This window comes from Oncorhynchus mykiss, chromosome 17, assembly GCF_013265735.2.
Source record: "Oncorhynchus mykiss isolate Arlee chromosome 17, USDA_OmykA_1.1, whole genome shotgun sequence".
Lineage (NCBI taxonomy): Eukaryota > Metazoa > Chordata > Actinopteri > Salmoniformes > Salmonidae > Oncorhynchus > Oncorhynchus mykiss.
Window position 1 is genome coordinate 90,743,698 of NC_048581.1, and position 14,831 is coordinate 90,758,528.

The 14,831-nt window shown below is 42.5% G+C and overlaps 1 protein-coding gene across 1 annotated transcript in view; it reads right to left on the minus strand.

Moving 5' to 3' along the window:
• Positions 1-14,831, minus strand: part of LOC110493301 (metabotropic glutamate receptor 7-like) — a 361,224-nt gene that overhangs the window by 238,627 nt on the left and 107,766 nt on the right. Inside the window, exon 2 of the mRNA XM_036950952.1 lies at positions 6,465-6,681. Coding sequence (XP_036806847.1) covers positions 6,465-6,681 — 217 coding nt within the window. The remainder of the gene's footprint in view (positions 1-6,464; positions 6,682-14,831) is intronic.

A 14,831-nucleotide genomic window follows, 5' to 3' on the forward strand; every position in this document is an offset into this window, starting at 1 on the left:
TTCATAACCTAGTATTTCCCAGTCTGGGATAGAAGATAAAACAGGTCACCCCCCAGAAAAAACTGAAGTATTCTTCACGGTGATGGATTGAGTAATACGTGATGTTCTAAACCTGTTGTCAGACTGGTTATATTGCTTGATACAGGGTGCTATACACATCTAGGCTAGGCTAGCAGACAGATCCTGGTTTTTCCCGTGTCTCACGTTCAGTGTTTACATCTCAGAATAGGATCCGTTCGCCCTACCCAATTAAATCTTATTCACTTTAATCTAAGACGGTAAAACTTATCCTAGATCCTACTCTGAGACTCTTTAAGAAAATGGGTTTATAGCTATATGCGTTGACCCTATTTCAAGGACATGATACTGTATATGCACTATCGGCAACCCCTCAACTTAGAGGATTCAGCTTTTTCAGCCACACCCGTTGCTGACAGGTGTATAAAATCGAGCGCACAGCCATGCAATCTCCATAGACAAACATTTAGAGTAGAACGGCCTATACTGAAGAGCTCAGTGCTAAAGCTGCCCCGGATAACTGTAAGTGGATCTATTGTGAAGTGGAAAAGTCTAGGAGCAACAACGGTTACAGCCGCAAAGTGGTAGGCCACACAACCTCACAAAACAGGACCGCCGAGTGTTCATCTGTCCTCGGTTGCAACACTCAATAGCGAGTTTCAAACTGCCTCAACGTCAGCACAATAACTGTTTGTTGGGGGCTTCATGAAATGGGTTTCCATGGCCGAGCAGACGCGCACATTCCTAAGATCATCATGCACAATGAAAGCGTCGGCTGGAGTGATGTAAAGCTCACCACCATTGGACTCTGGAGCAGTGGAAACGTGTTCTCTGGAGTGATGAATCAGGCTTTACCATCTGGCAGTCCATTGGATGAATTTGGGTTTGGCAGATGTCAGGAGAACGCTACCGGCCCGAATGCATAGTGCCAACTGTAAAGTTAGGTGGAGGAGGAATAATGGTCTGGGGCTGTTTTTCACGGTTCGGGCTAAGTCCCTTAGTTCCAGAGAAGGGAAATCTTAACGCTACAGCATACAATGCCATTCTAGATGATTCTGCGCTTTCAACTTTGTAGCAACAGTTTGGGGAAGGCCCTTTCCTGTTTCAGCATGACAATCAAATGAAATGTATTTATATAGCCCTTCTTACATCAGCTGATATCTCAAAGTGCTGTACAGAAACCCAGCCTAAAACCCCAAACAGCAAGCAATGCAGGTGTAGAAGCACAGTTGCTAGGAAAAACTCCCTAGAAAGGCCAAAACCTAGGAAGAAACCTAGAGAGGAACCAGGGTACGAGGGGTGGCCAGTCCTCTTCTGGCTTTGCACAAAGCACAGAGCCCTGACCTCAACCCCATCAAACACCTTTTGAGATGAATTGGAACGCTGACTGCGAGCCAGGCCTAATCTCCCAACATCAGTACCCAACCTCACTAATACTCTTGTCACTGAGTGGTAGCAAGTCCCGCAGCAATGTTCCAAGATCTAGTGGAAAGCCTTTCTAGAACAGTGGTGGCTGTTATCTGGCAGCAAAGGGGGACCAACTCCATATTAAAGCCCATGATTTTGGAATGAGATGTTCGACGAGCAGGTGTCCATATACTTTTGGTCATGTAGAGTATATCAATGAGAGAAACATAGCCAAGCACAAGCACCAGGGAAGAAGGGATCACACTCTCTGAGTAGAAGGGGATCACTCTGTGGATATAAGGGATCACACTCTCTGGGTAGAAGAGGATCACTCTCTCTGGGTAGAAGAGGATCACTCTCTCTGGGTAGAAGAGGATCACACTCTCTGGGTAGAAGAGGATCACTCTCTCTGGGTAGAAGAGGATCACTCTCTCTGGGTAGAAGAGGATCACTCTCTCTGGGTAGAAGAGGATAACTCTCTCTGGGTAGAAGAGGATAACTCTCTCTGGGTAGAAGAGGAGCACATACTTATGTAACTCAGATCAGGTTGCTATTAAAAGTTCAACCAAAATGATTGTAGTCCTTTTGCTTGAGTCAATCAAACCCCTTAACAGAAAGATGTGACCAACAGTACCATCACCCACTCCTTGAGGAAGACAGAACGCTGGTTCACAAGGCTACAGTACCATCATCCACTCATTGAGGAAGACAGAACGCTGGTTCACAAGGCTACAGTACCATTACCCACTCCTTGAGGAAGACAGAAGCTTCCTTATGTTACAGCTACAGAACAACTAGTCTTCCTGAGGCAGGTTCATATTGTTTGGAGCCAGGGCATATCCACACAAAAACCGTAACCACCACATGAAGCTTCTGAAGGATTGGAGGTCAACCATCTACAGGCGATTCTCTCGTACTTTGTGATTATTTAGACTACTATTCGCCCACACCCACACCCATGTATCCCTCTACAGAGCACGGTACACATCATCTTCCATTTTATGTATTGTCTCAAGAGGATCCAAAGCCAAATAAAGACAAGCCAGGAACGCCTCTGTATTGCTTTACAAAAATAATGTATTATTTTCCATGGAGGTTTAAAATAATAAAATAAATAAACAATAGTGAAACCTGGAATGGAGAAAACTTCTGGTAAATATATACAGGAACACTGGTCTATTGAAGAGTGAAACATTGGTTTATGATCAATCACAAGTTTGGAAGCCTGAAGTTTAAAAAGTCCGCTGGAGTTTCATATCTATTCAGTTTCCATGGATGTTTAAAACGTTGGTCGTTTCTCCTGCCAGAGAAAGTTGCAGATTTGAAATCTTTCTCTAATCTATTCTGCAGTCCGCTGCATGAATAATCAATGTTCTGTAGATATTTCCACCGTCCACAGCCCATTGGAAACGGCTGAGCCTAATTAGCCAACTGATGTGTGGGGAGAAATCGGGGAGGATAACCCCCCCCCCCCCCAAAGAAAAACCAAAGAAACACAAACACACTCAACCCCTAGGACCAATAGAGTAGAGGATTATGGGAGTGGAGCGCCGTCGGTAGATAAACCAGAACGATACAGAACAAAACCCTGAAACCAGGAAGAGAAAGCCCTTTTGGTGAATAAGATGCTCATTAAACTCTTCTGTAACAGACTGCGTCCCAAATGGCACACTATTCCCTAAATATATATATATAGAGAGAGAGAGAGTGAGGGAGGGAGGGAGGGAGGGAGGGAGGGAGGGAGGGAGGGAGGGAGGGAGGGAGGGAGGGAGGGAGAGGGAGAGAGAGTGAGAGAGAGAGAGGGAAAGGGAGAGACAGAGAGACAGAGAAATACAGAGCAAGACCGAGAGAGAGAGAGAGAGAGAGACAGAGAAACACAGAGAAAGACTGAGAGAGAGAGAGAGGGAGAGAGAGAGGGAGAGGGAGAGAGAGAGAGACAGAAAGAGACAGATAGAGAGAGACAGAGAGAGACAGAGAGAGAGAGAGAGAGAGAGAGAGCGAGCCCTGTGGGCCCTGGTCGAAAGTAGTGCACTATAAAGGGAATGGGGTGCCATTTGGTAGCTGTATCATACTCATCCTGTGAATAATAAAGGGAGAAAACAGAGGATATTAGGGCAGATGATATTAACAGGCTTTTTACCATGGCTTTGCTGGACCTGCTAACTGTGATTTTATTGCCAGGTGTGAACCAGTAGGTGATTATGTTAAAGCGTAGACCTCTGTCAAACTGGAACCGCAGAGCAAAACTCTAGGCAACAAAATGACACATTAATCAAATGCATGTGCATCACATTACAATTACTGGTTGTTTTAACCAGCAGACGTTAGCAGGTTGTATCACAACCCGGACGTGATTGGGAGTCCCGTAGGGCGGCGCACAATTGGCCCGGCGTCGTCCGGGTTTGGACGGGGTAGGCCGTCATTGTAAATGACAAATTTGTTCTTAACTGACTTGGCAAGTTAAATTAAGGTTAAATAAAAAAATATATATAAATATTTAAAAAATTGCAGGCTCAATATCTTGTTAGTTTCTGAGCTAGAATATTGCTACAGCCTAAAGTTCGTCTCATGAAAATCTAGCAGAGTAACTTCCTTCCCTGTCTTCCTGACCCGGGGCTTGATCTCGGGACCCTATGTACACAACACTCCATCACTCAAAGTCAACAATACTATCTGACAGGGCAAGACTAGAGCCAACTGTCAAACCGTGAGGCATCTCTGGGAGGGTGTCATCACGGCCAGATGGGAACATTAGATAAGATAACATTACAGAACATTAGAGAACATTATAGAACACAAGATAACATAAGATAACATTAGAGAACATTAGAGAACATTATAGAACATTATAGAACACAAGATAACATAAGATAACATAAGATAACATTAGAGAACATTAGAGAACATTATAGAACACAATATAACATACGATAACATTAGAGAACATTATAGAACACAAGATAACATAAGATAACATAAGATAACATAAGAGAACAATATAGAACATTTTAAAACATTAGAGAACATAAGATACAATTTTGAACATAAGAGAACATAAGATAACATACGATAACATTATAGAACAATAGAGAATATAAGATAACACTAAACACTATAACACTAAAATTGTATCATATTACTCCAGTGTTAACCTCCCTACACTGGCTTCCTGTCAAGGCAAGGGCTGATTTCAAGGTTTTACTGCTAACCTACAAAGCATTACATGGGCTTACTCCTATCAACTATCTCTCTGATTTGGTCCTGCCGTACATACTTACACGTACGCTACGGTCACAAGACGCAGGCCTCCTAATTGTCCCTAGAATTTCTAAGCAAACAGCTGGAGGCAGGGCTTTCTCCTATAGAGCTCCATTTTTATGGAATGGTCTGCCTACCCATGTGAGAGACGCAAACTCGGTCTCAACCTTTAAGTCTTTACTGAAGACTCATCTCTTCAGTGGGTCATATGATTGAGTGTAGTCTGGCCCAGGAGTGGGAAGGTGAACGGAAAGGCTCTGGAGCAACGAACTGCCCTTGCTGTCTCTGCCTGGCCTGTTCCCCTCTCTCCACTGGGATTCTCTGCCTCTAACCATATTACAGGGGCTGAGACACTGACTTACTAGGGCTCTTTCATACTGTCCTTGGGAGGGGTGCGTCACTTGAGTGGGTTGAGTCACTGATGTGATCTTCCTGTCTGGGTTGGCGCCCGCCTTGTGTTGTGCCGTGGCGGAGATCTTTGTGGGCTATACTCGGCCTTGTCTCAGGATGGTAAGTTGGTGGTTGAAGATATCCCTCTAGTGGTGTGGGGGCTGTGCTTTGGAAAAGTGGGTGGGGTTATATCCTTCCTGTTTTGCCCTGTCCGGGGGTGTCCTCGGATGGGGCCACAGTGTCTCCTGACCCCTCCTGTCTCAGCCTCCAGTATTTATGATGCAGTAGTTTATGTGTCGGGGGCTAGGGTCAGTTTGTTATATCTGGAGTACTTCTCCTGTCCTATCCGGTGTCCTGTGTGAATTTAAGTATGCCCTCTCTAATTCTCTCTTTCTTTCTCTCTTTCTTTCTTTCTTTCTTTCTTTCTTTCTTTCTTTCTTTCTTTCTTTCTTTCTTTCTTTCTTTCTTTCTTTCTTTCTTTCTTTCTTTCTTTCTCTCTCTCTCTCGGAGGACCTGAGCCCTAGGACCATGCCTCAGGACTACCTGACATGATGACTACTTGCTGTCCCCAGTCCACCTGGCCGTGCTGCTGCTCCAGTTTCACTGTTCTGCCTGTGATTATTATTATTTGACCATGCTGGTCATTTATGAACATTTGAACATCTTGGCCATGTTCTGTTATAATCTCCACCCAGCACAGCCAGAAGAGGACTGACCACCACACATAGCCTGGTTCCTCTCTAGGTTTCTTCCTAGGTTTTGGCCATTCTAGGGAGTTGTTCCTAGCCACAGTGCTTCTACACCTGCATTGCTTGCTGTTTGGGGTTTTAGGCTGGGTTTCTGTACAGCACTTTGAGATATCAGCTGATGTACGAAGGGCTATATAAAATACATTTGATTTGATTTGAGAACGTAAGATAACATTAGAGAATATAAGATAACACTAGAGAACATTAGAGAATATAAGATAACATAAGATAACATACGATAACATTAGAGAACATTAGAGAACATACGAAACACTAGAGAACATTTGAGAACATACGATAACACTAGAGAACATTAGAGAACATACGATAACACTAGAGAACATTAGAGAACATACGATAACACTAGAGAACATTTGAGAATGTAAGATAACACTAGAGAACATACGATAACACTAGAGAACATTAGAGAATATAAGATAACACTTGAGAACATTCGATAACACTAGAGAACATTAGAGAATATAAGATAACACTAGAGAACATACGATAACACTATAGAACATTAGAGAATATAAGATAACACTAGAGAACATTAGAGAATATAAGATAACACTAGAGAACATTAGAGAATATAAGATAACACTAGAGAACATTCCCCAGATAGGTCACTTTAACACTCACCTGATTCTCTGGACAGCTGATGAAAGGCATCCACTCCCTTCTCTCCATAGGATCCTTCTGACGCGACGGTAGATACGTAGTTCCAGCCCATGGCCTTGACTATGTCCACCATGGCTTGGGCTTGGAACGAGTCCGGAGGCACCACGCGAGAGAAGAAGTCGTATCGTCGGTCGTCGCTCAGCTCCGGGGCCGTGGAGGCATAGCTGATCTGAGGAATCTGAGGAGAGAGGGAAGAAGGGTTAAGATGGAGAGGACATCATAATGCCAATCATGGCTGTTTTCTCGGGTTGGGGAATGTAAAGTCGATATAGTAGTACTCTGATGCGTAACAGCTTGCTCCACAAGGTGGAATACGATGTGCTGGACAGATGGCAGTCAGCAATAGGACTGCACTTGTCACACAGTACCAGTCAAAAGATATTGAAGACATCAAAACTATGGAATAACACATATGGAATCATGTAGTAACCAAAAAAGTGGTAAACAAATCAAAATATATTTAAGATTTTTGATTCTTAAAAGTAGCATTGATGATGACAACTTTGCACACTCTTGGCATTATCTCAACCAGTTTCACCTGGAATGCTTTCCCAAAAGTCTTGGAGGAGTTCCCACATATGCTGAGCACCTGTTCTTTGCTTTTCTTTCTTTCACTCCGCAGTCCAACTCATCCCAAACCATCTGAATTGGGATGAGGTCGGGTGATTGTGGAGGCCAGGTCATCTGATGCAAAACTCCATCACTCTCCCTCTTGGTCAAATAGCACTTACACAGCCTGAAGGTGTGTAGGGTCATTGTCCTCTTGAAAAACAAATGATAGTCCCACTAAGCGTAAATCAGATGGGAGGCGTATCGCTGCAGAATGCTGTGGTAGCTATGCTAGTTAAGTATACCTTGAATTCTAAATAAATCACTGACAGTGTCAACAGCAATGTACCCCCACACCATCACACCACCTCCTCCATGCTTCAAGGTGGGAACCACACATGCAGAGATCATTCGTTCACCAACTCTGCATCTCAAAAAGACATGGAACCAAAAATCCCAGATTTTCACCTGTCTAATGCCCATTGCTTGTGTTTCTTGGCCAAAGCAAGTCTCTTCATTTTATTGGTGTTCTTTAGTAGTGGTTTCTTTGCAGCAATTCAACCAGAAAGGCATAATTTTGAGATGTGTCTGTTACTTGAACTCTGTGAAGCATTTATTTGGGCAAAAAATTCTGAGGCTGGTAACTCTAATGAACTTATCCTCTGCAGCAGAGGTAACTCTGGGTTTCCCTTTCCCGTGGCGGTCCTTATTAAGAGCCAGTTTCATCATAGCGCTTGATGGTTTTTGCAACTGCACTTAAAGAAACTTTCAAAGTTCTTGAAATTGTCCGGATTGACTGACCTTAATGTCTTAAAATAATGATGGACTGTTGTTTCTCTTTGCTTATTTGAGCAGTTCTTGCCATAATATGGACTTGGTCTCTTATCAAATAGGTCTATCTTCTATATATCAACCCTACGTTGTCACAACACAACTGATTGGCTCAAACACATTAAGTAGGAAAGACATTCCACTATTTAACTTTTAACAAGGCACACCTGTTAATTAATTGGAATGCATTCCAGGTGACTACGTCATGAAGCTGGTTGAGAGAATGCCAAGAGTGTCCATTAACATTTGGTTAATGCATGATTCCACATCTGTTTTTTCATAGTTTTGATGTCTTCACTATTATTCAACAATGTAGAAAATAATACAAATAAAGACAAAACCCTGAAAGAGTAGGTATTCTAAAATATTTGACGGGTACTGCACATTATCCATCATCTTATATGTTTTGAATATATGAAAATAATACATGTATTGTCAATCATCTGGTGAATAGGCCTTTCCCACTATTGATCACTATAGCCTGCATAGTTCTCTGCATTTACATGCGTGAGTCCTTTGCTCTGCTGACGTGACTAACCTGTGAGTTTAATCCTTACTTACAGTATGTGACATTGTATTTTTTGTCTAGACAGCCTTGTGTGTCTGGGCTCTGAGAAACCAGACACATACCGCTCAATAGACAATCCTGTGTGTCTGGGCTCTGAGAATCCAGTCAAACACCACTCAATAGACAATCCTGTGTGTCTGGGCTCTGAGAAACCAGTCAAATACCACTCAATAGACAATCCTGTGCGTCTGGGCTCTGAGAAACCATACAAATACCACTCAATAGACAATCCTGTGTGTCTGGGCTCTGAGAAACCAGTCACATACCACTCCATGATATGTAGTCTGCATAACATCTAACAAGCCCCTCTACAGTCCTCTGCATGTCCTTGTTTGCATGAGATGTTACTCTATATGTTATTACATTAGACAGTCCTGGCTACATGACTTGGGCTCTGAAGCCGTGTTCACACTGCAGGCCTTAATGCTCAAATCATTTGTGTTTTTCAAAATCCATTTTGCAATATAACTGACTGTCCAAACAGCCAGTTCCAAGCGACCGAGTTATTTGCGTGTGATCAGACAGCAGTCGTATGCTTACCATGGCTATGCTAGCTGTAATAGTAACGACGGGTGTGTGAGCAGTATTGAAGGCTGATTTGTGGCGGCGCTCGTGCTTCCTATAACTCAGAAGTTAGATAGCAACCTAAGGTGAAAACAAAGGCTGCCATGGCCTTCTCCCATTTCCTTTGAATGTTCAAAATCATAATGTAAGAACACTTTTAAATCATCAAAGGATAAGATCCCCCAACTTTCAAAACAAGTCATTTATGGCTAGCCACAGTTGTCAACTAGCTAGCCACAGCAGTCAACTAGCTAGCCACACTAGTTAACTAGCTAGCCACACTAGTTAACAAGCTAGACACAGCAGTCAACTAGCTAGCCACACTAGTTAACTAGCTAGCTACAGCAATCAACTAGATAGCCACACTAGTTAACTAGCTAGCCATGGCAGTGAATTAGCTAGTCACAGCAGTCAACTAGCTTGCCACACTAGTTAACTAGCTAGCCACAGCAGTCAACAAACTAGCCACAGCAGTCAACGAGCTAGCCACAGCAGTCAACTAGCTAGCCACACAAGTTAACTAGCTAGCCACAGCAGTCAACTAGCTAGCCACAGCTGTCAACTAGCTAGCCACACTAGTTAACTAGCTAGCCAAAGTAGTGAGCTAGCCACACTAATTAACTAGCTAGCCACAGCAGTCAACGAGCTAGCCACAGCAGTCAACCAGTGAGCCAAACTAGTTAACTAGCTAGCCACACCAGTCAACTAGCTAGCCACACTAGTTAACTAGCTAGCCACACTAGTTAACTAGCTAGACACAGCAGTCAATGAGCTAGCCACACGAATTAACTAGCTAGACACAGCAGTCAACTAGCTAGCCACAGCAGTCAATTAGCTAGCCACACTAGTTCTATAGCTAGCCACAGCAGTAAACTAGCTAGCCACACTAGTTAACTTGCTAGACACAGCAGTCAACTAACTAGCCACAGCAGCCAACTAGCTAGCCACACTACTTAACTAGCTAGCCACAGCAGTCAACTAGCTAGCCACAGCTAGTAAACTAGCTAGCCACAGCAGTCAACTAGCTAGCCACAGCAGTCAACTAGCTAGCCACACTAGTTAACTAGCTAGCCACACTTGTCAACTAGCTAACTAGGTAGCTGTTTAGCAAGCAACAAGCTATGCAGAATAAAAGTCTAAAAAACACTTTTACTCAAGTGACATGGCCTGGAAACAGATTTGTATCTCACTTCAAACCACCTATGAAGGTCGATTTGAGTCACTTCAAACTGCCAATGTGAACAAAGTTCAATCATGAACCAATTCTGGCAGAGATTTCCAAACAAGTTTGACAGGGATACTGAAAGTTCAATTGTTTTATGGCCGGGGATAATTGCAAGTTTTGACATCTCCTTGCCTTCGGCAAAACTTCACAGCTCAAAGTTATTAATATTGAATAAATGATATATCATGAATATATTGCATATTTCAAACTGTTTTTCCACAATGAAAAATTTCAATTTATGAAGTTCAGAGTTATCAGTAAAATAAGATACGATATGCCTTGCACGGTGCAAAATTGGTCCAGCGAAATTCTTGGCTCATCCTGCTCTATTGACTTCTTGTGCCATACCACCGTGAATACGCCTGTTCCGGGTCGGGCCCGGTTAGTACTGGGACGGGAGACCGCCTGGGAATACCAGGTGCCGTAAGCACATTTTTTAAAAGTAAGATATCCCTCAAACTTCTAAATTAGTTTGACACACCTTGCTCTTCATTTAAATTTACATTCCATCAGAAAGTGGTCTGGGATTACTTCCAACATTATGTCCATTTAGGTCTGGTCCCTTGGCCTTGTTAATTCTCTCTCAGGAGAGAGCTCCCTTAGCTGTAAATCCAAACAACACGCTGGTTTCTTCAATTAGCCCTTTGATCTCTCTTAATTTAATGGGAGGAGAGTAGAAGCAATCATCTGTAAATAGTGCCCATTATTAGAGGAGTGGAGGAGAAGAACGGATGTGGCTATGAGATTGTAGAAATAAAACCGCTGAAGAACAGAAGTAAAACATTCAGTCATCAAACATAAAACGATTCAGTCCAACATCATATGACAACTGAACACTGCCAGATAGGAATGGCTATGGCTGATATTCTATAGCAGTAAACAATGGCTATGGGTGATACACGATAGCAGTAAACAATGGCTATGGGTGATACACTATAGTAGTAACAATGGATATGTGTGATGAAATATAGTAGTAAACAATGGCTATGGGTGATACACTATAGCAGAAAAAAATGGCTATGGGTGATACACTAGAGTAGTAACAATGGATATGGGTGATAAACTATTGTAGTAAACAATGGTTATGGGTGATACACTATAGTAGTAAACAATGGATATGGGTGATACACTATAGCAGTAAACAATGGATTTGGGTGGTACACTATAGCAGTAGACAATGGATATGGGTGATACACTTTAGCAGTAAACAATGGCTATGGGTGATACACTATAGTAGTAACACTGGCTATGGGTGATACACTATAGTAGTAAACAATGGTTATGGGTGATACACTATAGTAGTAAACAATGGATATGGGTGATACACTATAGCAGTAAACAATGGATATGGGTGATACACTATAGCAGTAAACAATGGCTATGGGTGATACACTATAGCAGTAAACAATGGCTATGGGTGATACACTATAGTAGTAACAATGGCTATGGGTGATACACTATAGTAGTAAACAATGGTTATGGGTGATACACTATAGTAGTAAACAATGGATATGGGTGATACACTATAGCAGTAGACAATGGATATGGGGGATACACTATAGCAGTAAACAATGGCTATGGGTGATACACTATAGCAGTAAACAATGGCTATGGGTGATACACTATAGCAGTAAGCAATGGCTATGGGTGATACACTATAGCAGTAAACAATGGTTATGGGTGATAAACTATAGCAGTAAACAATGGCTATGGGTAATACATTATAGTAGTAAACAATGGCTATGGGTTAAACACTATAGTATTAACAATGGATATGGGTGATACACTATAGCAGTAAACAATGGATATGGGTGATACACTATAGCAGTAAACAATGGATATGGGTGATACGCTATAGCAGTAAACAATGGTTATGGGTAATATACTATAGCAGTAAGCAATGGCTATGGGTGATACGCTATAGCAGTAAACAATGGCTATGGGTGATACACTTTAGCAGTAAACAATGGCTATGGGTGACACTATAGCAGTAAACACTGGATATGGGTGATACACTATAGCAGTAAACAATGGCTATGGGTGATACACTATGGCAGTAAACAATGGATATGGGTGATACACTATAGCAGTAAACAATGGCTATGGGTGATACACTGTAGCAGTAAACAATGGATATGGGTGATACACTATAGCAGTAAACAATGGCTATGGGTGATACACTATAGCAGTAAACAATGGCTATGGGTGATACACTATAGCAGTAAACAATGGCTATGTGTGATATACTATAGCAGTAAACAATGGCTATGGGTGATACACTATAGCAGTAAACAATGGCTATGGGTGATACACTTTAGCAGTAAACAATGGCTATGGGTGATACACTATAGCAGTAAACAATGGCTATGGGTGATACACTATAGCAGTAAACAATGGCTATGGGTGATACACTATAGCAGTAAACAATGTCTATGGGTGATACACTATAGCAGTAAACAATGGCTATGGGTGATACTCTATAGCAGTAAACAATGGCTATGGGTGATACACTATAGCAGTAAACAATGGCTATGGGTGATACACTATAGCAGTAAACAATGGCTATGGGTGATACACTATAGCAGTAAACAATGGCTATGGGTGATACACTATAGCAGTAAACAATGGCTATGGGTGATACACTATAGCAGTACACAATGGCTATGGGTAATACACTATAGTAATAAACAATTGCTATGGGTGATACACTATAGCAGTACACAATGGCTATGGGTGATACACTATAGCAGTACACAATGGCTATGGGTAATATAAATAGCTGTGCAGCTCCACTCCCCATCTAATCTGACAGAGCTTGAGGATATGCAGAGAAGAATAGGGCAAACTCCCCAAATACAGGTGTGCCAAGCTTGTAGGGTCCTAGCCAAGAAGACTCAATGCTGTAGTCGCTGCAAAATGTCCTTCAGCAAAGTATTGAGTAAAGGATCTGAATACTTATGGAAATGTAATATTATATCGTTTTTTTTTTGTCATACATTTGCAAACATTTCAGTTATACATTTGCAAACATTTCTGAAAACCTTTTCCATTTCTGAAATTTTAGAATCAGGCTGTAACGTAACAAAATGTGGAAAAGTCAGGGGGTCTGAATAATTTCCGAATTAACTGTATAGAAAACGTCTGACTTCTGATTGGGTGTAATTGGAGGTCTACCAAGTATTTCAACAGTGCCATGGGGAATCAACAACCTTCCACCTTCCACCCTCTGACTCTTAGGCCTTGAAGTTTCTTGTTTCCTGTTCTCTGTCTCGCTCTCTCTCTCTTCCACAGGAATCAACAACCTTTCACCCTCTGACTCTTAGGCCTTGAAATTTCTTGTTTCCTGTTTTCTGTCTCGCTCTCTCTCTCTCTCCTATCCACAGGAATCAACAGCCTTTCACCTTCCACCCTCTGAATCTTAGGCCTTGAAGTTTCTTATTTCCTGTTCTCTGTCTCGCTCTCTCTCTTCCACAGGAATCAACAACCTTTCACCTTCCACCCTCTGACTCTTAGGCCTTGAACACACACACACACACACACACACACACACACACACACACACACACACACACACACACACACACACACGCACACACACACACACACACACACACACACACACACACACACACACACAAACACTAGGGCTGGTCGGTATACCTTATTTTATTTCAGTATACACCAGTATTGATGCACAGAGCGGTTTGGGTTTTTACTTTACCTTCTATAACGGTATTTGAATGTTTGGTTTATTAAATGTGATTTGCCGTGTGTAACGTCCTTCAAACCTTTTTGTAGTTTACACCGCTACTTGAATCATCCTTCCTCGCTCTCTCCTCTTTCCACACAGACCTAGCCCCGCCTCCTGTCACTCAAGGAGAACAGGTGCAGTTGCTTGACCACAAGACACTTGCATGCAGTCTGTATTAGAGGTTGACACAGGAGTGAAAATTAATTCCTGTCCTGGTTTTGTCCTGTCCATTTCTTTCCTGTACTGTCCTGACCCCACAAGATGCAAGATGGCGTAGCAGTAAGTCGTCCTGTCGTGTCGTGTCCCTTGTATATATCGTTTCTTTTTCGTTTTTTTAAATATTTTTCTAAGCATATCTCTTTAAAAACATTTTGCTAAACCTAAGCTTCCAATACTCTCCTGCAACCCGCCTCACCCAATGTAGCTATTTTTACTAAAGTATTTATATTTACTTCGGAACCGGAACCCCTCAACTGAAGCTAGCCAGCTAACCACCAGCTGTGCTAGCGGTCTTCAGCTAACCGGTCATCAGCTAACCTTTAGCTCGGAAAGCTCTCGCCAGTTCGAACAACGCGACTCTAACCAGAGCATAACGGACCTATTTATTATTCATCCCCGGATTCATCCCCAGATTCCCACCGCAAACGGAACATTTCTCAGCTGGATCTTCAAAACTAGCTATCTAGCTAAACCGCAACCTCGGATGATTACTCCTGGCTAGCGTTTCCACCCACTTAGCTTGAAGCTAGCCCGGCCAGCGCACCTGTGCTACCACCGTAGCATACTCCTGGGCTACAATACCCGGGCCCACGACCGGTTAAATCGATGTCACCGCATGAA